Source organism: Scardinius erythrophthalmus (genome assembly GCF_964197995.2).
Source record: "Scardinius erythrophthalmus genome assembly, chromosome: 5".
Taxonomy (NCBI): domain Eukaryota; kingdom Metazoa; phylum Chordata; class Actinopteri; order Cypriniformes; family Leuciscidae; genus Scardinius; species Scardinius erythrophthalmus.
In genome coordinates this window covers 2,019,383-2,046,109 of record NC_138225.1, presented here as the reverse complement: position 1 = coordinate 2,046,109, position 26,727 = coordinate 2,019,383, and the positions used below count along the sequence as shown (strand labels likewise).

At 41.4% G+C, this 26,727-nt stretch overlaps 2 protein-coding genes across 2 annotated transcripts; both read right to left on the bottom strand.

The window, feature by feature from the left end:
• Nucleotides 1–4,391: 4,391 nt before the first annotated feature.
• On the bottom strand, nt 4,392–12,051 carry LOC308690492 (cytosolic phospholipase A2 gamma-like). Its single transcript, XM_081364975.1, has 7 exons — nt 11,993–12,051; nt 11,233–11,361; nt 10,900–11,034; nt 6,753–6,830; nt 6,522–6,676; nt 4,665–4,830; nt 4,392–4,583 (listed from the first exon to the last, which is right to left on the bottom strand). The coding sequence occupies exons 1-7, from the start codon at nt 12,018–12,020 to the stop codon at nt 4,426–4,428; spliced, it is 849 nt and encodes a 282-aa protein (XP_081221101.1). The 5' UTR covers nt 12,021–12,051; the 3' UTR covers nt 4,392–4,425.
• A 42-nt stretch (nt 12,052–12,093) lies between these two features.
• On the bottom strand, nt 12,094–25,311 carry LOC308691316 (cytosolic phospholipase A2 gamma-like; the record flags this gene model as incomplete). The annotated part of the gene is made up of 18 exons (XM_081366391.1): nt 12,094–12,206; nt 13,424–13,564; nt 13,649–13,751; nt 14,191–14,392; nt 14,474–14,616; nt 14,789–14,897; nt 15,068–15,093; nt 20,024–20,163; nt 20,243–20,408; nt 21,476–21,630; nt 22,352–22,480; nt 23,260–23,367; nt 23,762–23,902; nt 24,001–24,103; nt 24,469–24,670; nt 24,770–24,912; nt 25,010–25,118; nt 25,286–25,311. 18 exons carry the CDS (start codon nt 25,309–25,311, stop codon nt 12,094–12,096), a joined length of 2,259 nt encoding a protein of 752 aa, XP_081222517.1.
• Nucleotides 25,312–26,727: the final 1,416 nt, after the last annotated feature.

Genomic DNA, 26,727 nt, shown 5'->3' with positions numbered 1-26,727 from the left:
ACCACTGCAGGGGCCTCATGTGCAGTAGTCCAAAAGGTATCACGTTGGAAGCTGCTGCCATGAGACCCAACAGTCTCTGGAACTGTTTGACAGTGAGTAGCTGGCCTAGCTTTACACTTTTCACAGCTGCAAGGATGGAATCTATCCGTGGCGGTGACAGGCGCGCCTGCATCGACACAGAATCCCAAACCACGCCTAAAAAAGTGGTCCTCTGAAGTGGAGAAAGCACACTCTTCTTGGCGTTCAGCCGTAACCCCAGCTCTTTCATGTGGGCGAGAACAACATCTCGATGTTGAACCGCCAACTGATGCGACTGAGCTAAAATCAACCAATCGTCGATGTAGTTCATGATGCAAATACCCTGGAGGCGCAGAGGCGCCAGAGCTGCATCCACGCATTTGGTGAAAGTGCGGGGTGATAAAGCCAGGCCGAATGGAAGAACCCGATATTGGTATGCTTTGCCCCCGAAAGCAAACCTCAGGAACTTCCAATGACACGGACGGATGGAAATATGGAAATATGCGTCCTTGAGATCTATCGTGACAAACCAGTCCTCGGAACTGATCTGTGGCACGATTTGTCTCAAAGTTAACATTTTGAACTTGAGCTGCATGACTGACTCGTTCAGAACTCGAAGATCTAAAATGGGACGCAATCCCCCGTCCTTTTTTGGAACTATGAAGTACCGACTGTAAAACCCGGTTTCCCTGTTGGAGGGAGGTACATATTCTATGGCCCCTTTCTCTAACAGAGTGTTTACTTCCTGTTCCATAACCAGAACCTGCTCGGGGCCCACCACTGTGGGCAGGACCCCCATAAACCGAGGTGGGCGTTTCTTGAATTGTATCTGATACCCTTTTTCCACGGTCTGCAGGACCCAACGAGAAACATTTGACAGTAGCTTCCACGCTGTCAAAGATTCTACTAGAGGTACCAGCCTCTCGAGACTGGTTTCTGGATTTTGTTGCTGTTGAGTAGTCGGTTCGACGCCCTGTAACGTCGCACCGGCAGGGAACGACCGAACAGACTGCTCTAGCACCCTCCTCGGAGGGGGCGGGCATCCCGAGGCCACTACGTTTCCGGGTGGACCTTGAGATATGTGCTCGCCGGAGACCGCTGCGCCCTGTAACACCAGAGGCGGCAGGGTTGGCAGAACGGTCCCCTGAGGGTACCGAAGAGAGACGGGCACCGTGAAAAGAGGTGTTAACCGCTCTGCTTCGGGGGGAACTACCCTCATTTGTCCTGAGCCCTCGGACGTCAGGACCTTTTCCCAGCAGCCTTCTTGGCGGTAATAACGGTCCGCAGATCCGTTTTACCCCTCGAAGACTGCTGGGTTTGAGAGCGCCCTCCGTGTCCCCGAGATTTTTGTGGGGGAGCACGAGAGGACACACTCTGTTTTTGAGTGGCACGGTGTTCAGCGCTCTTTTTAGAGGAGTGAGGCTGCTCCCGCTCAGCAGCCTCAATGAAAGAACGGCGGGGGAGAAGTTTTTGCAATGCAGCTGCCTGTTTAGCAGCTTCCTGAGATTTAGCTACCGCACTGTTTACTGCATCACCAAATAAACCAACAGTGGAAACCGGAGCATCTAAGAGAACGTGCTTTTCTTTCTCTTTTATATCGCTCAGATTGAGCCACAGATGCCTCTCAGTGGCCACCAGGGCTGCCATAGACCGCCCGATTGATTTAGCGGTCTCCTTGGTGGCCCTGAGAGACAGATCTGTGGCTCTGCGTAGTTCAGCCACTGTGTCAGGACCAATTCCCCCGCCCTCCTCTAAATCCCCCAATAATTCTGCCTGATAGGCTTGCATAATAGACATCGTATGCAGACACGCTGCAGCTTGACCAGCGGCTGCATACGATTTATGAACCAGAGATGATGTGTATTTTACTGGCTTAGAGGGAAGTGAAGGAGCTTTCAGGGAAGATGCCGTTGCTGGAGAGAGATAGCTCGCAAGCGTCTCCTCCACCTTCGGCATCTCCCCATAACCATATTCTTTATATTTATGAATGGAAGAATAGTGGGATGTTTGTGGTGCATACACTCTGTATGAAACCGGTTTTCCCCACGATCTCGACACCTCGGTGTGGAGATCGGGAAAAAACGGAAGGCTTCTTCGCTGAGGCTGTGTACGAGATGGCAGGAAGCGTTCGTCGAGCTTACTTTTCGAACGAACGTCCTGCCTATCCTCTGGCCACTCAATAGATAATCTGTGAACTGCTCTCGTGACAACATCGAGCAATTCCTCAAAAGCGTGAGACTGAGGTGGCGAATCCTCAGACTCAGCTTCAATACTAACAACGTCCAACTCCTCAGAGCTGGACAATTGCAGTATTGGTGCCTCCATCGGGGGGGAAGAAACCGCAGCGCGTGCTTCCACACCCTGATGAGAGGCACTGGATCTATCAGAAGGAGGCTGAGATAAGGCAGAGCCCGTCTCAACATCCACTGATAGATCCATCTGCGAACCCCAGGTCTGAGATCGACGCCGTGCCTCGGCAGCGGCGGGACCAAAGCCCTGGGGAACGTGGTCGGGATTGAACCGAGCCAAGCGGGATCGGAGCGTACGCAAAGGAAGCGCACAGCAATGCTCACAGTCACCACCCTCGAGTGCTGACTGGGCATGCTCCTCTCCCAAACAAACAACACAAAGAGTGTGTGTGTCACCTCCCGTTAAATAACGCGGGCAGGGATGGACACACACTCTAAACTGCTGCTTGCTCGCCATACTGAATATAATATATATATATACAGACAACACCAAATAAGACAGACAGATTTCAACACAGAGCGCAACTGAAGACTCAGAAAGCTTTCGTTTTCTGTTTCGGGCCGGCTTTTATAGCTTCCTGGTACGTGACGTCACCCGCCTCTGACGTTCCGCCACACCATTGGACTGATTTTACATGTGCTTCAAGACGTCATCACGCAAAGCGTTCCCCATAGCGTCATTCTCGACGCAACGGGAGTTCCCTTGAAAGGGAACTGTAAATACTGCCATTCCAAGCAGAGAAGGTTGGACTCTGTCGCCGTCTTGTGGACATCAAATGCTATGTCCATTATCATTTCATCTTCACATTTTGTCCTTCATATAGGCCAACATTTTATAAAATATATAATCACAGCATCATTTATCTACTGCACATGTTGTCATGCTGTGCTGAGACGTCAAATTCAAGTTGTGGTTCCCTCTCTGATTCAGATCCAGATTCATAGCTTAAAAATGTTTTTTTATTATGCAATTTTCAAATGTTCAAATGTTCAAATTATTTGTCAATTTATTTCTAAAATATTTTTCCAATTACTTTTATTTATTATAGATTTATTTGGCCTATTTATTTTCTAAATCAATTAAATTTATTATTATTACAGTTTTTCTCAATTACTTACACACAAATACTGGTACTTGAGTCAATTCTCTGCTTTTGGCACAATTTTCATGCAGAAAATCTCTTGTTTTCACAAGGAACACACTGCCATTCAAATATGCACACTGACTCATCACATGGGCAAACACCCGTCACACAGTTTTACAATTAGCAATCAGAGCTTTAGCATAAAAGGTCAACAGGTCAGCTCTTCAATGGAGCAATGGATACCAACATTGGATTTTTTTTTTTTTTTTTTTTTACTGTAAAGGTGATGATACACAGGGCAACTTTTCCAAGAATTGCACACACAAAATGCAAAATGCCTCACATCTCTTGCAAAATGAAGCACTGCATTCAAAATATCACAAACACATCTCAAAAGCAAACATTTGTCTTACGTTGCAAACACCTTTGCCATAATATTATATTTTGGATATATCATATACACACAGTTATTCAAAACCAAAAGCTCTTCTTTCATGAGCTCCTATGTACATTTGTGGTTGTGAATACAGTATGACAGTCCGAAAAACCTATAACTCGACCTTTGGCCTGTTTATAGGCCTATTTTAAAGCCATGATTGGTTGGTGTTAAGTAAAGCAATGAGTGTTTGCACGTGAGGAGTTAGTGTGGCATTTTGATAGGTTGTGTTTGAAAAAGGAAATCAAGATACTTCCTGTTAGATTTTTGTGTGTTACATAGAGAATTGCGCGTTGTGATTTGCAAAAAGTGTTTTATGAAATTGAAAACTGAGTCGAAGGCTGAGAATTAGTGTATGGTTTTGCAGATTTGGTGTGTGGTTCTGGTGTTGTGGCTCTGGAGTGTTAGGTTTCAGAAATTGTATGACAAGTCAGGATATTGTGTGTAAGCGGTTGAAACAAACTGTATTTCTAATTCCTGCACCAGTGGTGAATTCCAGTCTTTTTGTTTGAATGTCTGACTGGGACATGACATCATTGATTCAGCATTGATTCAGGGTGAGTTTGGGGCGGGGCTACCGGTTTATTCAACCACGCCTAGTTTCAGAATGCTGCACACCTCTGATATTTATTATTCATTATTTGTGCATTTTTATGGCCAGACGAATCTGCTCCAGCAGATTGTCTTTGTTGTTTGTGATGTTTTTTCCAGCGACCTCCATAAGATCAGTGATCATCTCAGCGCTGTAAGAACCTTGATAGGTCTTATATTTTTTCCTCCAGGCCTCAATTTTATCTGAAGAAACATTAACACACTTAAATCAGAACACAGTTGATATTTTAGTTTTATTTAGGACATTGTAAGATCATAACTTGCCTCCACAGTTGACCTCATTAAAGAGAGGGATGTGTATCACGGTTGGAGTGTTTTGGCCTTTGAACACATAGAAGTCCTTCGGTTTCTCGGAGTGTCCATTGGGAATGCTGACCTCGGGGAAAGGGATCTTTAGTTTCTTGGACGTCTCAGCAGCTTTCGTCACTGTCTGTGGTTGAAAAGCATCACATTATTGTTTGATTAAAATGGTTGGACAGACTGTTATAAATAAATATGGTTAGATGAAAACCCATGCACTTATTTTTAAATTTTAGGACACATTTTAGTTTAGTGTGACCATGGTCACTATGAATGTCATGAGGGGGGAAAGCAGCATTATGCCCCTTTTTACAAGATGTAATAGAAGTCTCAGGTGTCCCCAGACTGAAGTTTCAGCTCAAAATACCCCACAGATCATTTATTATACCATGTTGTAAATGCTGATTTTTGAGTGGAAGGAAAACATGCTGTTTTTATAATAATAATAACTTTATTTTTATATAGCGCCTTTAAAGCAGCTTCTCAAGGCGCTTTACATAATAGAACAAACTAATTAAAATACAACACACACAAGAGAAAACAATAACAATAAAAGATAAAATAGAATAAAAAAAGGTCAAGTAAAAGCTAACCTAAAAAAATGCGTTTTTAAATTAGATTTAAAATTACTTAGAGTCTGTGCATCTCTGATATTTGGAGGGAGTGCATTCCAAAGCCTAGGAGCATAGGATGAGAAAGCCCTGTCCCCTACAGTACGCAACCGAGTCTGTGGGACTGCCAATAGACCAGCTTGTGAAGAGCGTAAAATGATGCTTGGGTGTGTATAAAGTTAAAAGTGCAGACAGATACTGAGGGGCCAGGCCATGCAGTGCCTTATATGTGAGCATAAGGATTTTAAAATCAACTCGGAACCTGGCCGGGAGCCAGTGCAGAGACTTTAAAATCAGTGTAATATGCTCATTTCTCCTGATTCCAGTCAAGATCCTAGCAGCAGAATTTTGTACACATTGTAGTTTGTTAAGTGTGGTTTTAGGAACCCCATCAAGAAGTGCATTGCAATAGTCAATGCGGGAAAAAACAAAGGTATCAATAAGCCTTTCAGTCACCGAGAGGGATAACATAGAGCGGAGTCTAGCAATATTTCTCAGATGAAAAAAGGAGTTCTTAACAGTGTACCTTTTTGTACATGTATCTTTAAATGCAAATGAGCTGCCGGTCTCAAAACATCTTTTTGGTTTTGATTATATCTCTATCGCGGTCACGCTCACGTGACATTCCAGTTCTCGTGAGTATTAAACTAAATTCTCTTTCATGTCTCATTGCGCTTAAACTGTCAAATACACACAAGGTTATGTCAAAAACACACAGAGTTCACAGACACAGCTGGTTATATCCGTGAACGTAAACAGCAGGGAAAGAAACCGCATGGGTATATTATCGTGAAAGCAGTGTAATATACATTACCTACTGCGATATATGCTGTTAATATGAATCATACAACTAAAGAAAAACAGAAAATCCCTCACTGCTCTCGACTGAATAACTTTAGCAGCTTTAATAAGAATATGTTTCTTTCTTGAATACTGCTGTTAAATGCTCTGGTGAGGAGATAAACATACAGATAAACTGTGTACAGCTCACTGAGGGGCGGGGTCTATGCTAATAGGGTGGAGTCAGTCAGCTGCCATGGGCGGGGCCTATGGCTCACTGAGGGTGGAGTCTATGCTAATAGGGCGGAGTCCGTCACCCGTCATGGGCGTGTATATGTGACGTCACATTGCATAGAAACTGCAAGCCTCTTATTCTGAGAGGATTTTTCCTTTAAATGAACCATGATTGAATTCTCTGTGTGTATAATACCTTGAAAGGTTCAGTTTCACTGAAATCCAGTGAAATGATGAGGTCAATGTCTCTCTCTTCTCTCAGCACTGAGAAGTAGGAGGAGTTGATAAACAGTCCAGCATCTATATAGTCTCTCGTCTCACTTTTCAGAAGAGTGGAGGGCACTGCTTTATCTGAGAGATCACAGCATTATTATATTATTCACAATGAATTTCCAGTTAACATCTGTCTATGAGTTTCTGTTCTCACCTTTCATGTTGTGAAGAAAGTCATATTTCCTGCCCCAGATCCACTGTTTCATGCATCCAAAAATACTTGCCCAAATATCTGTAAAACAAATACAATGGTTCTTATATTCAGTAAATATTCTGATGTTGTTTTAAATTCTGTGTATGTTTTTAGTTGACTATTATGGTTCTTTAAAGAAAGTTTTTGATGCTTCATTATAGTTTTTTTCAGCTTTAAAGTACATCATTGGAAGTCTAAAGATCCCTTTCGAGAACGGTCACTTCGTATCGCATAGCTATATGCAGTGGGGGAAACTCCTTTCCTCAGATTATTGAAGCTTTTATGTAAAACGCATTGCAGCTGCACAGCGAGCACAGAGAGTGACTGGCTCACTCACCGCGAGTGAGGATCCTCACCGCGGCTGTCGCAGACCTCGAACCACCTTGAAGTCGGCTAGACGGCTGGTTTTTGCCAGGGCGTCAGCAGGCCCCTCGTCACAGACCTGCGCCGTTCTTCCCTGAAGTTCACCAGGAACTCACCAAGACATGGCGCGCTCCCTACTCCGCACGTACAAGCTCTTCCATGTCCGCAACGCTCTCCTCTGTGGAAAAGGGCTACGAGTTGCTGCCGCCCCTCGAAGAGGCCGTGGCTGCTCACCTCTGCCTGAACACTGATGATAGCTGGAGAGCTAGAGCAACTCACCCGAGCAAGCCGTGCCGGAACACATCAGCTCTCGCTGGACGCGCTTTCGCTGCCTCTGGCCAAGCTGCTTCGGCCCTGCACACGATGGCCGTGCTGCAGGTTTACCAGGCCAAACTCCTCCAGGCGATGGACGAGGCTGGCCCGGATCCTGAGGCCTTCTGCGATCTCAGGAGCGCCACGGACTTAGCTTTCCGTGCTACCAAAGCTACAGCGCAGGCTATTGGGAGAAGCATGGCTAGCCTGGTCATGCTTAAGCACCATCTTTGGCTCAACCTCACCAAGATTAAAGAGGCTAACAGGACTGTTTTCCTCGACGCACCCATCTCCAGCTCCGGTCTCTTCGGCCCGGCGGTGAAGGGTTTTTCGGAGAGGTTCACCGAAGCGCAGAAGTCGTCCCAGGCTATGAGACACTTTTTGCCAAAGCACTCGAGCTCCGCGTCGAGTAGGCCCAAAAGCCGCGCCTTCTCCTACTATGACTTTGCCCGAGGCTAAAGCCTTTTCAGTGAAGCCAACACTCAGTATGTGCACAAATCACAAAATAAAGGTATCTGGTCCCCCTGTGTTAGGCGGCCCGTCCCTGAACATGTGTCAAACCCTAGCCACAAAGGCTCTGGCCTGGCAAGCCATTCCCGGTGTGTCGAGTTGGGTTATAAACACAATAAAGAGAGGCTATTTGCTCCAATTCGCTCGCAGACCCCCAAAGTTTCAGCCGATTCTCAAGACTTCGGTGAGAAGCAACGTGTCTCATGTGCTTCGCTCCGAAATACAAAATTTATTAGCAAAAGGGGCAATAGAATTAGTCCCCCCCGTGCTAAAACACTCTGGGTTTTACAGTCGCTATTTTCTGGTACCGAAAAAAGACGGCGGCATCAGACCCATATTAGACCTAAGGCATCTGAACAAAGCTCTCATGAGACGGCCATTTAGAATGCTAACTATCAGACATAGTTCGCCCGAGGGACTGGTTATTTACTGTGGATCTGAAAGATGCATACTTTCACATCCAGATAGCTGGCTCAAATGCCGCGTGCCAGCCCATGTATGGCGGTCAGGGAGCCTGCGCATTACGGTGAATCGCGGCTGTCTACGGACCCTGATTCCCTGGCAGGCTCAGGACTGGTAACACGAGGGCGTGGCCATGGGGGTAGCCTCCAGGAGGAAAGTGGTTTTCACAGATGCCTCCAACCTAGGTTGGGGAGCGTTGCACAAGGGCAAGCCTGTCTCTGGCCTCTGGTCGAGCATGGAGAAGAGTTTACATATCAACTGTCTGGAAATGAAAGCAGTTTGTTTGGCCCTGAAAGCAATTCTGTCAAACCTCAAAGGACACCACGTCTTAGTCCGCACGGACAACATGTCGGTGGTGTCATATATAAATCGCCAGGGTGGTCTCAGGTCGGGCAACTTGTACTCCATGGTGAGAGACCTCCTTCACTGGGCTCAGGCCAACCTGAGCTCTCTGAGAGCAGCACATATCCCGGGCATTCAGAATCTGGGTGAGGCACTTTCTCGAGACAACACTCCTCTAGGCGAGTGGTCTCTAAGCCCTCAGACGGTTCGTCTGATATGGAGTGTTTTCAGCGAGGCCGAAGTCGACCTTTTTGCCTCGAGAGACAACACACTTACTGCGCAGTGTTCTTTTCGAAGAACAGGGCCCATTCCTGGCCCAGTCGCCCCCTGTATGCGTTTCCCCCCATTTCCATGATCCGCCAGGTCATCAAACGTGTCAGGGAGAGCAGATGCCCAGTCCTCCTAGTGGCCCCTCTCTGGAAAACCAGGCCGTGGTTCCCAGAACTGGTTCAGATGGTGGACAAAGTCCCATGGCCTGTCCCACTGAGGAAAGATCTCCTCACACAGGCAAACGGGATGATCTGGCACCCTCGTCCCGACTTATGGGCTCTACATGTGTGGCCCCTGAACGGGTACCCAGGGACCTCCCTGAGAAGGTCCTTTTCACAATTTCTGAGGCCCCGTCTACCAGGCGTCTCTATGTTCTGAAGTGGTCAGTGTTCTCCGGCTGGTGCTCAGATAGACACTTTGAACCCCAGTCATGCGAGGTATCAGTGATACTCTCCTTCTCCTTAGGAAGGAACGACTTGGTCGTACGTTCATAAAGGGAGCCAGGAGGATGAATCCCTCCAGACCTCCTTCTATACCGTCTTGGGACCTCTCCACAGTCCTTGGGGTCCTGAGGGGTCCGCCATTTGAGCCGCTTCAGTCGGTTGATTGCAAACCACTTTCGCTAAAGACTGCTCTCCTGATGGCATTGGCATCTATCAAGCGAATGGGAGATCTGCAGGCGCTCTCTGTGAGGCCCTCCTGTTTGGAGTTCGGAATAGGTAACTCCAAAGTCACTCTTAACCCCAAACATGGCTATGTACCTAAGGTGCTCTCAACACCGTTTAGAGCACAAGTTATTACACTATTGGCTCTTCCCCCTTCCGATGGGGATGGGGAGGCTAATTTACTTTGCCCTATTAGAGCTCTGAAGGTCTATTTGGAGCGCTCCGTGTCCTATAGGCAGTCAGAACAGCTCTTTGCTTCGGTGTCCGATCCACAAGATCTCCAGTCACGAAGCAGAGGCTGTCCAGATGGATAGTGGATGCCATCTCTCTGGTAAACGCCGCTGTGGGTCAGGCTTGTCCCATAGGTACCAGGGCCCATTCGACTAGAGGCATGGCCTCGTCATGGGCGTAGTCCTCTGGTTTTCCTATTCAGGACATTTGTGCGGCGGCCGGTTGGTCCTCGCCGTTCACATTTGTGAGATTCTGTAACATGGAGGTATCTTCCCTTCAGGCTAAGGTCCTTTCTGTATGATTTGACTCAACGAGATCCGGTCTCATCTATGTGGCAGGTCACTGTTCATAAGCACACTATCCCTTACTATGAACCGAGTACCAACGTACTCGGTTACTAACGTAACCTCGGTTCCCTGAGAGTAGGGAACGAGTATTGCGTAGCCTGCCGCACTATAGTAACATGGCAAGTTTGTCGCTTCAGTCAATTTAAACCTGCTATAATGGCGAATTCGGGCTCATTTTATAGGCTCTGCCACGCCCTTTTTGACGGTCTCTTTGGCACCAACACACGTCAGAGACCGCCAAAAAGGGGCGCCTTCGCCATTGGATGTGCAGTTGCTGCAGCACAGCCAATGAGTGAGCCAGTCACTCTCTGTGCTCACTGTGCAGCTGCAATGCATTTTACATAAAAGCTTCAATAATCTGAGGAAAGGAGTTTTCCCCACTGCGTATAGCTACGCAATACTCGTTCCCTACTCTCAGGGAACCGAGGTTAGGTTAGTAACCGAGTACGGTTCTTCTGTGGCATCAGTCTGTTAAAACCGGTTTAGTTGAAGCTAATTGGAAGCTTTATGGAATCAACACATTTCAGTTTATGCATTAATCTGGCTAGAAAATAAAAATTAAGTTCATTATACAAATCAACACATTGTTAAGAAAGTTCAACCTACCAAAAGGCCAGAAATGACTCAAACCATTAAACAAATCCACAGTGTATTGCTTCATATATTGTTTTGCAGCTTCTTTATCAGTGAGATTCAGTTTTTTCTTTTGAAAACTCAGCAGATGTTTGCCTCCAGTGAGCTCTGTGAAAAGAGGAGAACATGATTGAGTTATTTTAATCTGATGCAGGTTTGTGTATCTTGTGATAGAATTTTTTTTTGGACAAATTTGTTTTTGCATATTACTGTTTCATCAATTAGCTTGTAGTTTGTTCTACTGTTTAAATGTTGCTCAAAAGCCATTAAAGATACATTTTCTAGCACACTTTTGCAAAATCTTACCGTTCAGCTTAGTTCTGATCGATTTATCATGAGCAGACGGATCTTTGCCATTCAAAATCGAGAGATTCATGTCCACGAGATCCATGAGCACCTGCTGACATTTGTCTATGGGAGGGGAGTTTGACTCTTCTGAAGAAAACACACATTGAACAAACATGAACACAGTGCAAAATGTCTTGAATGCAAGTATTTCCATCCCTAAATCTATGACATTCAGTTATCAGGTGATAATTATCATCATGGCTCACTTTTATTTTTCATCATTTAATGCACAATGAATTGCCTTGAAACACTTGCGTGAAACCAGACTTCATTCGCCCCAATGGAAAGCATATTTACACTGTTTGAATCACTCCTTCTCCCCTATATTCATCATAGAAGATAGTAAATGTGTGAACAAGTAACCAATTTCAGCCGCAGTTTCAGAGTCTGTTTATAATGTAGGAGGCGGAGCTTCAGATTCTAGAGAGCATTTGATTGGACAGAAAATCTGATGAAAAGCTGAAGTGCGGAGTGATGTCATTAAAATCATTTATTCTTATTGGCGGACTTAATCCTTAAATGTGGGTTCTGTCATTGTTTTGTAGCTTATAGATAACTGTAAGGCTAACATATTCATAATAAATGCCAAAAGACTTCAATTTTGATTTCATGGAGACTTTAAATAGTTTAACTTTTTACTCCACAGGTATTCATGAACAGATCATTAGACACAAAATAAAGATCAACTTATCAATAAATAAAAGCTGTAACGCCTTACCTTTCCCCAGTTCCTCAACCATCTCCATTTCGATTAGTGGTAAATGTTTTAAGAACTCTGTGGGGAAAAATCAAATGGAATTAAAGTTTAATTGATGACTGTCAGCTTTTTAAACAGAACTGAATCTTCAGAACAAATGAAGTTGCACCTTTTATTTTTTCCAAGAGTAATTTCTTTTCCTCGTCTTCATTAGCTAAAGTGCTGCCGCACAGAGCTGCAGAAAACACATTTAAGTGTAAGTGTTTACAATAAACAAAAATGTATAAATAAATAAAAAATGTAATTAAAATGTATAATACAACCAACAGCTGGAGTGCCTATGATCTCCACTAGAGGACTCCCTGCTTTCCCATCATGATCTTCAATTCCCATAACCCATTGCTGGGACTCATTATTGTTTGATCATCACTTCCACCTGTGTCTCATTATCTGGTTAAACTCTGCCTATAAGCCCTGTATGTTTACGCACTCATTGCGAAGTCTTGTATGTGTTACACTGTATTTGTGTTATTTCTGGTCTTTCGTCTCATGGTTTTGATCTTCTGCTTGTCTGGATTGTGTCTTGGACTTGGATTGTTGTGGTTTTGACCCTCGCCTGTTATTTGGTTTACGATTGTGGATTTCCCTCAATAAAGCTGCGTTTGGACCTTCACCCAACTCTCGGAGCAGTACATAACACTGATGAATAAAATTGTCATCTAAGTTCTTATTGTCAAAGCGGTGATAAACTGAGAAATTTTGAGGTCATCATACTATAAGAATGTCCTGTAAATTTCAGAACTGAAAACGTCCTTGTTAGTCCAATAAAAGCTTTTATTGACACCAGGCACAGCGAACGACAGGTTTTTCAAAGTGGGGATCTATGACGTCAAAGGGTATCAAACACCGCCTCCGCAGAAGAAGATCGACACCTACTTCAACACCGTCTGTTTAGCCCCGCCCACCGATTCACGCATTACATGAAACTCATTATAATATGCAAAACTGTTATCCAATCATAGCAGTGGGCGTTTACTTCCAAGTCTTCAATGCGGCACGCCCATAAAAACCAAGCGTTTCAGGAGCTAGGCTCAAAACCAGGGTAGAAAATAGCCTAATACTTATTCATTTTGATGTTTTTGAATGTAAAAACGAAGCGAACGTCATAAGTTGACCTCAGACGACAATATAAAAAAATTAAAAAGGCCAGTTCATGACCCCTTTAAGCAAAAATGATCTTTCCTTTAAATCACTGTGTAATGAAAAGGTTTATTTTGAAATTGCTTTTTAAATGATTTTTCAACATTTCTAATTGTAATATATATATATATATATATATATTGATGGACTGATCTCCAGATCAATCCCAGATACTATTGATCTATTTTACACTATTGTATGTATGTTGATATTGTAAATATGAATAAACTCTCCTGTAACAGAGTTTGTTACCTTGCAGGTACATCATGTCAATCTCAGGCTGGTTCTTGATCTTACGGCCATTTTCAAACTTGCTGCCAAAGTTGGATGTTTCCACAAACGCTCCAGTGAGGGAATAACCGGCTTCATGTGGAGTGAACTCAAACCAGGGGTCTGCAGACAGAAACACGTCCATATAACAGCTGACACAAACACATTAACTCTGTCTGTCTTTCACACACACATACACACACAGACCTGCATCTTTGCTCTGTTTGCATTGCTTGTCGATCGCTGTGTAGATTGGAAACGGGTCTTTACTCTTCTGGTCCCACTGATCTGAGAGTGTGTGTTCGTCTATCTGAAGAGGAAAATATTTCTGCAGCTGTTATTTATGTTGGAGAGACCAGGGACAATTTTTTCAGTCACAAACAAGCTCAAGTGAAAAGTAAAAAATAAACCTGCTAGGAACTTTTTTTTTTAAACAAATCCTAAATTCAGATTTTCAATGGGCTCAGACTTTTGAACCACAGTGCATGTGTATTTGCAGTAGTTTGTAATCAGAAGAATGTTACAGTATTGCAGTGGTTCCCAAACTTTATAGATTAGTGTACCCCCTCTCTTCCACTCAGACTGCAGTCATACTTTTTCAGAACAAAAAGTACAAAATAAAAATTCATCTTTTGCAGACAGTCTGGGAACCACTGCAGTATTGTTCTGTGGCCATTATCAACACTCAAATCAATACTGAAAATAACACTTTTTAAAACTAAATAGTTTTGACTGAATTTTTTACAGACCTCTTTCACAGTTGCCGTAACGAACATCACTGCCCAGACGTCAGTCAAGCTGAATAGGTCTTTCTCATAGTAATATTTCTTCAGTTTGACAAAAGCATCTCCCCAGCTGACTGCAGGACCGCTGAGTCTCTGGACGATCTTGTCTTTCACAGTCTCTAGTTTGGTGGACCAGTCTGGCTCCTGATATAAGGAGGCCATGCACCTTCAGAGGAACAACATATGCTCTCATTTATGACATTCAACCAGTGTGTGTGTGTGTGTGTGTGTGTGTGTGTGTGTGTACCAGGTGGATCCAGAGACTCCGCTCAGATAAAGCACACAGTCCAGAAGACCCGTTTTCTTGAGTTGATCCAGGGATCCCAGCAAACCCACCATGGCTCTTTGTCCTCCTCCAGATCCCAGTAATGCAATGTTTGGCACTCTGTTCTTAAATGCACATGGTTTAAATGACCAAACAATTTATGTTAATAATAATAATTCATTACATTTATTTAGCGCTTTTTGTCGGCACTCAAAGCACCGATACAGGTAAAGATATGACTGCTGATCAGCTACAACATTATAAATATCCAGGTAAATAAACAGAGTATAATATTACCTCACTGCAGGTTATCTTAAGTTTCTTCAGGCTTTGCAGAACATCATTTCTCCTTCTGGCTACAAACTCCTTCTCTTTCTTATTCAGAGAGTGTCCGATTCTCACTTCACTGCAACGACAGACAGACCAGTGATGAATTAATACAGCTATTTCATTTATTTTTGAAAAGTTATTGTCAGAATTATCCAGTTTGTAGATGTTAATTGTGATGCAATACGGTACTTATATATATATAATGAAGTGCACAGATTTTAATCACAGGAGTCTGAGCATTATTACTTTTCCTGGGGTTTAGATCCTCCCATCTATAAAACAACAGAGTCAAACGTTAAAATTTAAATCTATCGTTCCAAAACTAAGAGAAAATCCATTGAAAATCACCTGTACAGTTCTTTTGTGAAAAAATGAGTCATACCTCATATGTCAATTATTAAGCCACAGTTCTGTGTTGGTAACTCTAAAACATATACTCACTGTTCATGTATAGTATAAAATCCTGAGACTTCACCAGCGACTCTCAGATCAGACAGAAGAGGCTCTTTTATACTTATAGGACTCTGAAACTAAAGTCTAGGTGTGTTGAGGAACCTGAACTCCAGAGATTAGAAAGTTTTCAATGTAATTTCCATGGGCGTGGAGGGTGGGGTTTACATATGACGTCTGAATGCAAAGCTTATACTGTACTGTATGTGTTTAAACTATATAGAGGGGTGAGCAGATGAAATGAAATCAGAAACAGATTAAATACAATTAAAAAGACCTTTTTGGTTGGTTTTGCTGTGTTGTGGAGACATTACCTCTGCATCTAAATAAAGTGTGAAAAGTGTGTTTTACAGTTTTTCTCAATCGATTTAACACACTGATCACACTTTATAACGGGTGCATAACTACTATGTTCTTAAATAAGGAAATAAGTACACTGTAGTTATTGTGTTTATGTATTGCAAAACACATTTACTAGTATTGAGGTGGGATACGGGTAAGACGGGTTTGTGGGTGTGATCAGGGAAGGTTCAACAGAGAAATTAGATGTAACAATAAACAGAGATAAAGTACAGCTGTAATTACATGCATTATTTTTAAAAAGTTTATTTTCTGAAGAATACAGAAAGTTGAAGAAACACCTGCAAACTCATTCACATAATGCATATAAAATAATAATACATATAATGTTCATTTTCTATGTGATTTTACTCGCTTGTACATATTTATATTTGACGCGTATATTGATTTTGGTGTGTGATTTTGGCTTGTATGTGGCTAATCATTGATGTTTGAAATTGTGTTTAGATAATAGGCTATTAACAGATGCAACTTTTGATTTTAATAATGTATTAGTAAACATATTAGATTAAGAGTAAATAAGATTAATACATGCTTTAGAAGCACTGATCATTGTTAGTTCATGTTAATGTTACAGTTTTCACAATTTCTAAGACACTCAACTCCATTCTCTGAACCGAAACATATTTGCAGAATAAATCACTCTTTCTGTTCAAAGTTCAAAGCAGTTATTGCAAATCGCTCATTAGTAATCATGCCACCGGCCTCGCAGCATTCTCTCACGGCCCTCGGCCTCGTCCTGCTCGCCACAATCAGTTTGAACGTCTCACATTTGGGTTTCGGTCACATGGTCACGGAAAGGATAAAAGAAGATTGTAACTTTTGCTCTGTCTCTTTTGATTCTCTGTCTCTCTTTCTTGGGCCACTCTTTTCTTTGCCTTCTCTTTTCTTTGTCTTTTACTCTCTACTCTGTCTCTCTCTCTCTCCCTCTCCCTCTCTATCTATCTATCTCTTTGGTAACATTTTACATAATGCTGACAACGTTTCTTTAGTCATTCGGTAGTCTTGCAGCCTGAACCCCTGCAGGAAATCCACCCTTACACCAGGGATCTGCTCCTGGGGGAATGGAGACTTCACCCGGATGTAGTACAGTTGATTTGCCAACGGTTTGGCAAGGCAGAAGTCGATCTGTTTGCATCGGAAAATGACCACTCATTCCCGCTGGTGGTTCGCGAGAGCCGAGAGTCCAGCTCATTGGGACTGGATGCATTAGCCCATGAGTGGCCGAGTTGCCTGTTGTATGCGTTCCCTCCATTTCCACTTCTGTGGGAAACATTAAACAATATTTTCCTATACAAGCACAGGGTGCTTTTAGTGGCCCTGCGATGGCCAGCCAGGCTATGGTTTCGTCTCCTTCTGAGTCTGTTACAAGGCAAACCATGGCAGCTTCCCATCAGACGGGACCTTCTCTCTCTCAGATGGCACCCAGATCCAACTCGTCTTCAGCTCTGGGTTTGGCCCTTTGGTCCAGATCATAGTTAATGGATTGTGAACCAGCAGTAGTGAACACTACCGGCAATGCTAGGGCTCCTTCAACATGACAACTTTATGCTGCTCGTTGGAGGATATTTTCTTCTTGGTGGGGAGATCAAGGAATTGACCCAGTTAACTGTACTGTGCCGACAGTATTGAGTTTCTTACAGTTTCTTTTAGATGATAACAGGGCGGGCTCCACTTTAAAGGTTTATGTTCCCTGCATATCTGCTTATCACGGCCCGGGTTCTGGTGCTTTCCTGGGGTCTGATAACCTTGTTTGTAGTTTTCTGAAGGGAGCGAGGCGTTTAAAGCCTGTTCGTTCTACTCCTTTTCCTGTGTGGGACTTACCGCTTCTAGAGTTCCTTTGCACACCACCATTTGAGCCATTGGCTGTTGCGGATATTAAGTGGTTGCCCTTAAAAGTGTATTTTTTGTTGGCTGTTGCTTCCACTAAACGTGTTGGTGAACTTCATACCTTGTCAGTGAGTGAATTGTGTTTGTGAGTGAGTGAGTGAGTGAGTTTAAGATTTTCAATCTTATTTCAATCACTCAGATACAGATGGGGGGAGGTATCATCTTCTGTGTCTTCTATCATGTCCTGTACAAGCTTTAAAGTACTATGTTAAGTCTTCCGCTTCTTTCAGACAGACTGATCAGTTGTTTGTCTGTTATGGTGAGGTACGCAAAGGTGCACCTTTGTCCAAACAGAGGCTATCATGCTGGATTGTCAAGGCGATAAAGTTGGCGAATAATAAATCTCATCAACCCTTACTAGTGGTTGTTCCTTGTCACTCCACTAGGGGCGTGTCTTCGTCTTGGGACGCTTTACGGGGAGTTTCCTTGGCAGATGTCTGCAAAGCTGCTACCTGGTCTTCTTTCACCGGAATATTAAACAAAGAATCAACTTGATTGGGGTGTAGTGAGCTCACATTTGTTCAAATTCAATTGAAGGCCTGAAGCCTTAGAGAAGGAATTAACTAGAGAAATAGCCAGAGGGATTTGGTCTTTGTTTTTTAAAATAACTATTTTATAAAATAAATATTTTTATAAAATAATAATCATCTGCTAGCTGACTGATTGCTAAAGTTTTTTCCAAATACATTTAACTTCTTCACTGATAAATCATGACTAACCAAAGTGGACAACATATCTGACGCCAAAATGAAAAAAAGTGGGGATAGTGGGCAGCCCTGCCTTATTCCACGACTAATCGGAAATCTTTGTGTAGTACCAAAAGGAAGAGAAACTGAGCTATTCATATCTTTGTAAATCATTTTTATAACACTAACCAATCGTTCACCAAAACCAAAATGTCTCCATGTACCTTCGCACGGTGCTACAAGGTTAACGTGACTGTTTCCCATTATGTGAGCTCTGCAGTCCTTCTGGAGCAACCCTGAATTTTGCAGGTGGGTGGCATTCCTCATGACTGTGTTGATATGCGTTCCCAACTAGTGCTTTGTACTGCCTCTGGTGGTCAGGAGGAATTCAAAGAACCACAGTTATATATGTAACTAGCGTTTCCCTGCCTACGACCCGAGATGCTGGGAAAGACTCCCACCTCCCCACGACCATACAGGACAAGCACTTTGGAAAATGTATGTAATGGATGGATGGATGGATATACATTTCTGTGAGGGTTCTAGTCCTCCCTGTCTCTGCCGTTCTTCTTTCCCCACCAATTCTTGGGGAAAAATTCTTGATCCATGTTTCCAGACAAAATCATTCCGAACCAATATTATTTAATTTCATTGTAAATATTCTGCTAAATTTTCAATATAATTTCTGCAGAAATGCACAGAGTTTATCATCATTCTGATTTCGGTTGTAGCCAACACTCGTTATTGCGGTGCATTGTGGGATTGAATGAGTGCACTCAATATAACGTCCACTATGGTTTCGGACACTACAAATGGCTGTCCCCTCAAATAGCGCACTATTTGAGGGTATAGGGAGCGATTTCGGATTCAGCCAGAGACTAAAGACTTGACAAGACACACCTGTGAACATGATTAAACAATGAACCAATGACAACATAGGACACATGACAAGGGGGGCACATGGCAGGATCACACAGGGCAAGGGAATCACATGACAAGACAGGAAATATGACTGACTAAACTGCAAAATAAGACATGAAACAAAAAACAAAACAAGACATGTTTTAAAGAAGGTAAAGTATGAATGACAAAAGTGTTCTTAAATTTTGGGAAATGTGGTCATTGAACGCATTTTGTGTGAAAGCAATAAAAATGATTCACAGATTGGAAATGGGACTACAGATAATGTTAGCAAATATGTTAGCAATTGAAAAAAACTAAAAACTGCCATTCCAAGCAGAGAAGGTTGGACTTTGTCGCCCTCTTGTGGACATCAAATGCTTTGTCCATTATCATTTCATCTTCACGTTTTGTCCTTTAAATAGGCCAACATTATATAAAATATATCATTCGAGCATCATGTGTTTGTGTGTGTGTGTGTGTGTGTGTGTGTGTGTGTGTGTGTGTGTGTGTGTGTGTGTGTGTGTGTGTGTGTGTGTGTGTGTGTGTGTGAGAGAGAGAGAGGCCGCACCCAATTCTGAATATCCAAAATACTAGAAAAAAGGTCAAATATAAAGGGTTATGAGTTTGTACACTTGAACTGTGGATTGTCCAATCAGCATCCAGGACCATAACTATCAGTTTCATAATAATGAGCATTTATGCTGTTTGATATCAAATGACCAGGACAAAACCTTATTTTAGGACAACAATTTATTAATAAATGTATTGGAATAGAAGCAAAGTAATACAATATTTTAATCAACAATCATAGTTGTAATTCAGTCTGTGTTATGGTATTATACGGATCAGCTGCATTAAAACAAACAGTGAGGACACCACAGACATTTATCATTCATTATTGGTGCATTTTTACGGCCAGACGAATCTCTTCCAGCAGATTGTCTTTGTTGTTTGTGATGTTTTTTCCAGCGGCCTCCATAAGATCAGTGATCATCTCAGCGCTGTAAGAACCTTGAAAGGTCTTATATTTTTCCCTCCATTCCTCAATTTTATCTGAAGAAACATTAAAACACTTAAATCAGAACACAGTTGATATTTCAGTTTTATTCAGGACATTAAGACTTTAACTTGCCTCCACAGTTGACCTCATTAAAGAGAGGGATGTGTATCACGGTTGGAGTGTTTTGGCCTTTGAACACATAGAATTCCTTCGGTTTCTCTGAGTGTCCATTGGGAATGCTGACCTCGGGGAAAGGGATCTTTAGTTTCTTGGACGTCTCGGCAGCTTTCTTCACTGTCTATGGTAGAAAAGTATCACATTGTTTGATTAAAATGGTTGGACAGACCGTTTTAAATAAATATGGTTAGATGAAAACCCATGCACTTATTTTTTAATTTTAGGACACATTTTAGGTTAGTGTGACCATGGTCACTATGAATGTCATGAGGGGGGAAAGCAGCATTATGCCCCTTTTTACAAGATGTAATACAAGTTTCAGGTGTCCCCAGAATGTGTGTGAAGTTTCAGCTCAAAATACCCCACAGATCATTTATTTTACCATGTTGTAAATGCTGATTTTTGAGTGGAAGGAAAACATGCTGTTTTTGTACATGCATCTTTAAATGCAAATGAGCTGCTGGTCCGCCCCGCCTCACTTTCCAGAAGAGGGCGGAGCCTTTACAGCTTGTGCAAAAAAAAAAAAAAAAAAAAAAAAAAAGTCTGTTTGGTTTTGATTATATCTCTATCACTGTCACAGTCACGAGACATTGCAGTTCTCATGAGTATTAAACTAAGTTCTTTCATGTCTCATTGCACTTAAACTGTCAAATACACACAAGGTCATGTCAAAAACACAGAGTTCAAACACAGCTGGTTATATCAGTGAACGTAAACAGGGAAAGAAACTGCATGTGTATATTAGATCTGTGTATTAAAGTGAAAAGTGTAATATACATTACCTACTGCGATATGCTGTTAATCAAACAACAAAAGAAAAACAGAAAATCCCTTACTGCTCTCGACTGAATAACTTTAGTAGCTTTAATAAGAATGTTTCTTACTTGAATACTGCTGTTAAATGCTCTGGTGAGGAGATAAACATGGCAGACTGTGTACAGCTCACTGAGGGGCGGGGTCTATGCTAATAGGGCGGAGTCAGTCAGCTGCCGTGGACAGGCCTATGGCTCACTGAGGGGCGGAGTCTATGCTAATAGGGCAGAGTCAGTCACCCATCGTGGGCGGGGCCTATGCATATGTGACGTCACATTGCATAGAAACTGCAAACGCCTTATTCTGAGACACTGCTTAAATGATTTCTTGAACGGATTTCTTTAAACATGAGTGAATTCTCTGTGTGTATAATACCTCGAAAGGATCACCTTCACTGAAATCCAGTGAAATGATGAGGTCGATGTCTCTCTCTTCTCTCAGCACTGAGAAGTAGGATGAGTTGATAAACAGTCCAGCGTCTATATAGTCTCTCGTCTCACTTTCCAGAAGAGCAGAGGGCACTGCTTTATCTGAGGGATCACAGCATTATTATATTATTCACAATGAATTTCCAGTTAGCATCTGTCTATGAGTTTCTGTTCTCACCTTTCATGTTGTGAAGAAAGTCATATTTCTTGCCCCAGATCCACTGTTTCATGCAATCAAAAATACTCGCCCAAAGATCTGTAAAACATACAGTGGTTCTTATATTTAGTAAATATTATTTTTAAATTCTGTGTACGTTTTTAGTTGACTATATGGTTCTTTGGAGAAAGTTTTTGAGGTTTCATTATAGTTTAAGCTTTAAAGTACATCACTGGATGCCTAAAGGTTCTTCTGTGGCATCAGTCTGTTAAAACCTTTTTTGTTGAAGCTAATTGGAAGATTTATGGACTTCAACACATTTCGGTTTATGCATTAATCTGGCAAAAATAGTACATTATACAAATCAACACATTGTAAAGAAAGTTCAACCTACTAAAAGGCCAGATATGACTCAATCCTTTAAACAAATCCACAGTGTATTGTTTCATATACTGTTCTGCTGCTTCTTTATCAGAGGGATTCAGGTTTTTCTTTTGAAAACTCAGCTGATGTTGGCCTTCAGAGATCTCTGTGAAAAGATGGGAACATGATTGGGTTTTTTAATCTAATGCAGGTCTGTGTATCTTGTGTTAGAGTTTAGTTTGTTTTACCATTAAATGTTGCTGAAAAGCATACATTTTTTAGCACACTTTTGCAAAGTCTTACCGTTCAGCGCTGTTCTGATGGATTTATCATGGGCTGATGGATCTTTGCTGTTCAAAACCCTGAGATTCATGTCCACGAGATCCATGAGCACCTGGTAACATTCGTCTATGGGAGGGGAGTTTGCATTTTCTGAAGAAACACACATCGAACAAACATGATCAGTGCAAAATGTCTTAAATGCAAGTGCTTTCCATCCCCAAATCTATAACAATCAGTTATCAGTTCGATCACATGATCTGCTCTGTGCTATCGTGTCTCTGGACCGGAGCTGGGGTGGTTCGTGTGACACTAACGTGGAACCAGACTTCATTCGCCCCAATGGAAAGCATATTTACACTGTCTGAATCGTTCCCTATCCCCTAGGTGCCATTCACCATGTAGACAATAGCAAATGTGCGAACAAGTGACCGATTTCAGCCGCAACTTCAGCATCGGTTTATAATGTAGGGGGCGGAGCTTCAGATTCTAGAGAGCATTTGATTGGATAGAAAATCTGAGGAGAAGCTGAAGTGCAGTGTGAAGTCATCAAAATAATGAATCCATGTTGGCGGAAGTGAGAGAATAAGTGTTGAAAGATAATATCTTTAAATGCGAATTGTCATTGTTTTTGGAGCTTAAAAGTTTCTAAAGTTTCTAACAGTCTGTAACATATTCATACTATAAGCCAAAAGACTTAAATTGATTTCATGGGGACTTTAAAGAGTTTAAATTTTTATGAATTTTTATGCAATTTTTCATGAAAAGATCATTCGACACAAAATAAAGATCTACTTATAAATAAATAAAAGCTGTAATGCTTTACCTTTCCCCATTTCCTCATCCATCTCCTTTTCGATTAGTGGTAAATGTTTTAAGAACTCTGTGGGGGGAAATCAAATGGAATTAAAGTTTAATTGATGACTGTCAGCTTTTTAAACAGAACTGAATCTTCAGAACAAATGAAGTTGCACCTTTTATTCGTTCCAAGAGAAACTTCTTTTGCTCGTCTTCATCAGCTAAAGCGCTGCCACACAGAGCTGCAGAAAACACATTTAAGTGTAAAAAGTGTTTACAATAAACAAAAATGTATCATTTTTATAAATATTAATTTGAGTAATTTCTGGTTTTTCGTCTAATGGTTTTGATTTTCTGTTTGGATCTTCAGCCAAGTCTCGGAGCAGTACGTAATACTGATGCATAAAATTGTCATGCAAAAATTATAAGGATTATGTTGATAAGCAGCACCTCAGTGTGTTGGTGAAATTGCTTTTTAAATGATTTTTCAACAATTCTAATTGTAATATTTAGATCTGAAAGACCCCAGAATCCCAGATTGATTCATTTTAGACGATTCAATGTATAAAGGAGAATCTGAATGCAAGTTGATATTATAAATATGAATTAACTCTCCTTTAAAACAGAGTTTGTTACCTTGCAGGTACAGCATGTCAATCTCAGGCTGGTTCTTGATCTTACGGCCATTTTTAAACTTGCTGCCAAAGTTGGATGTTTCCACAAACGCTCCAGTGAGGGAATAACCGGCTTCATATGGAGTGATCTCAAACCAGGGGTCTGCAGACAGAAACACATCCATATAACAGCTGAAACAAACACAATAACTCTGTCTGTCTTTCTCACACACACACACACACACACACACACACACAGACCTGCATCTTTGCTCTGTTTGCATTGCTTGTCGATCACTGTGTAGATTGGAAACGGGTCTTTATTGTGTCGGTCCCAATGATCTGAGAGTGTGTGTTCGTCAATCTGAAGAGGAAAATATTTCTTATTTCAGCTGTTATTTATCATGTTGGTGTTGGAGAGACCTGGGACAATTTATTCAGTCACAATCAAGCTCAAGTTTGTGTAAAAGTAAAAACAACCTGCTAGGAACTTTAAAAAATAATAATCTGATTTTCAATATGGTCTCAGACTTTCGGACCACACTACATGTAGATTTGCAGTAATGTGTAATCAGAAGAATGTTACAGAATTGCTTCCCCTGTGCTTCAGGTTCCTTGGCCATTATAAACACTCATATCAATACTAAAAATAGCACTTTTTAAGACTGAATGTGAGCAGCTCATTAAGATCATACATCATTGAGTGTTGTATTATGAATAGTTACAGACCTCTTTCACAGTTGCCGTAACGAACATCACTGCCCAGACGTCAGTCAAGCTGAATAGGTCTTTCTCATAGTAATATTTCTTCAGTTTGGCAAATGCATCTCCCCAGCTGACTGCAGGACCGCTGAGTCTCTGGACGATCTTGTCTTTCACAGTCTCTAGTTTGGTGGACCAGTCTGGCTCCTGATATAAGGAGGCCATGCACCTTCAGAGGAACAACATATGCGCTCATTTATGATATTCAACCAGTGTGTGTGTGTGTGTGTGTGTGTGTGTGTGTGTGTGTGTGTGTGTGAGTGTGTACCAGGTGGATCCAGAGACTCCGCTCAGATAAAGCACACAATCCAGAAGACCTGTTTTCTGGAGTTGATCCAGGGATCCCAGCAAACCCACCATGGCTCTTTCTCCTCCTCCAGATCCCAGTAATGCAATGTTTGGCACTTTGTTCTGAAATGCACATGGTTTATATGACCAAACAATTGATGTTCGTCAGCTACAACACCATTTATAAATATCCAGGCAGATAAACAGAGTATAATATTACCTCACTGCAACGTATCTTAAGTTTCTTCAGGCTTTGTAGAACATCATTTCTCCTTCTGGCTACAAACTCCTTCTCTTCCTTATTCAGAGAGTGTTCGATTCTCACTTCACTGCAACGACAGACAGACCAGTGATGAATTAATACAGCTATTTTATTTATTTTTGAAAAGTTATTGTCAGAATTATCCAGTTTGTATATGTTAATTGTGATGCAGTACAGTACTTATATATATAATGAAGTGCACAGATTTAATCACAGGAGTCTGAGGAGAATTACCTTTCCTGGGGTTTAGATCCTCCCATCTATAAAACAACAGAGTCAAACGTTAAAGTTAAAATCTATCATTCCAAAACTAACAGAGAAAATCCATTGAAAATCAATTCTTTTGAAAAAAATTGTCATACCTCAAATGTCAATTATTAAGCCACAGTTTTGTGTTGGTAACTTTAAAACATATACTCACTGTTCTTGTATAGCATAAAATCCTGAGACTTCACCAGCGACTCTCAGATCAGACAGAAGAGGCTCTTTTATAGGACTCTGAACTCTTTTATACTTATAGGTCACTGAAACTAAAGTCTAGACGTGTTGAGGAACCTGAACTCCAGAGAATAGAAAGTTTTCAATGTAATTTCCATGGGCGTGGAGGGTGGGGTTTACATATCACGTCTGAATGCAAAGCTTATACTGTATGTGTTTGAACTATATAGAGGGGTGAGCAGATGAAATGAAATCAGAAACAGATTAAATTAAATTCTCGATTGCTTAAACACATTTCTTGAAACTATAACTCGTATTCTCAAAACAGTAAGCACAAATCCATAGTTCAAAACCATTCACTCTTGCTGAAAAACCAAACTTTGCCCTCAGACATCACACACAAGCCCTCACAAACACACCGGGAAGGGAAAGATCAACAGAGTAATTAGATGTGATTACAGAGATAAATTACAGCTGTAATTACATGCATTATTTAAAAAAAAAAGTTTATTTTCTAAAACTCCACAGGTTCAAAGTTGAAGAAACACCTGTAAACTCATTCACATAATGCATATAAAATAATAATACATATAATGTTCAATGTGATTTTACTTGCTTGTATTCATATTTATATTTAACACGTATATTGATTTAGTTTGGTTCTGCTGTACGACTGATGCCACTCCCTCCTTCAGTTTCGGTTTGAAATCTCTTTAAATGGGAGTATTTTGGGGATTGGGAAATAAAAGCATTGCATTCTGGGAAATCTGATAACAGGATTCAAAACATCTCACCAGGGTTGTTATAGTTAACTAATAAAAACATCATCATTACTTGAAATAAATAAAATAAACATTAACTGAAATAAAATAAAAAATGAAAAACTTAAACTTGTTTTATTTCAGCTAGAAACATTTCTTTCATTTAGTTTGACTTGATGTACTGAAATAACAAACTATAACTGGATAAAAAAAGAAAGAAAAAACACACAATACAATAAAGAAAGAAAGTTTAAATGGAAAATATAAAAAAATATTTTAAATGTTACTAAAAACTAGTAAATGATACTAAAATAACTGTGTAACACATTTTGTTTCAACATCTGTAACATCCAGCCTTTCATATTCCCATATTTATATGCGATAAGTCCATAAGTGTTTGTTTAAAATGTGTTTATTTGGTAAAACTTTACAATAAGGTCTCATTAGTTCATGTTGGTTAATGCATTACGTAAAATA

Excerpts from the sequence above, each read along its gene's own strand:
- LOC308690492 (XM_081364975.1), bottom strand. The coding sequence starts at position 12,020 with ATGGAGATGGTTGAGGAACTGGGGAAAG. Across the intron at positions 6,677-6,752 it reads CTTTCTTCACAACATGAAAG|ATAAAGCAGTGCCCTCCACT; the intron begins GTGAGAACAGAA and ends GTGATCTCTCAG. Across the intron at positions 4,584-4,664 it reads TAATGAGGTCAACTGTGGAG|ATAAAATTGAGGCCTGGAGG; the intron begins GCAAGTTATGAT and ends ATGTTTCTTCAG.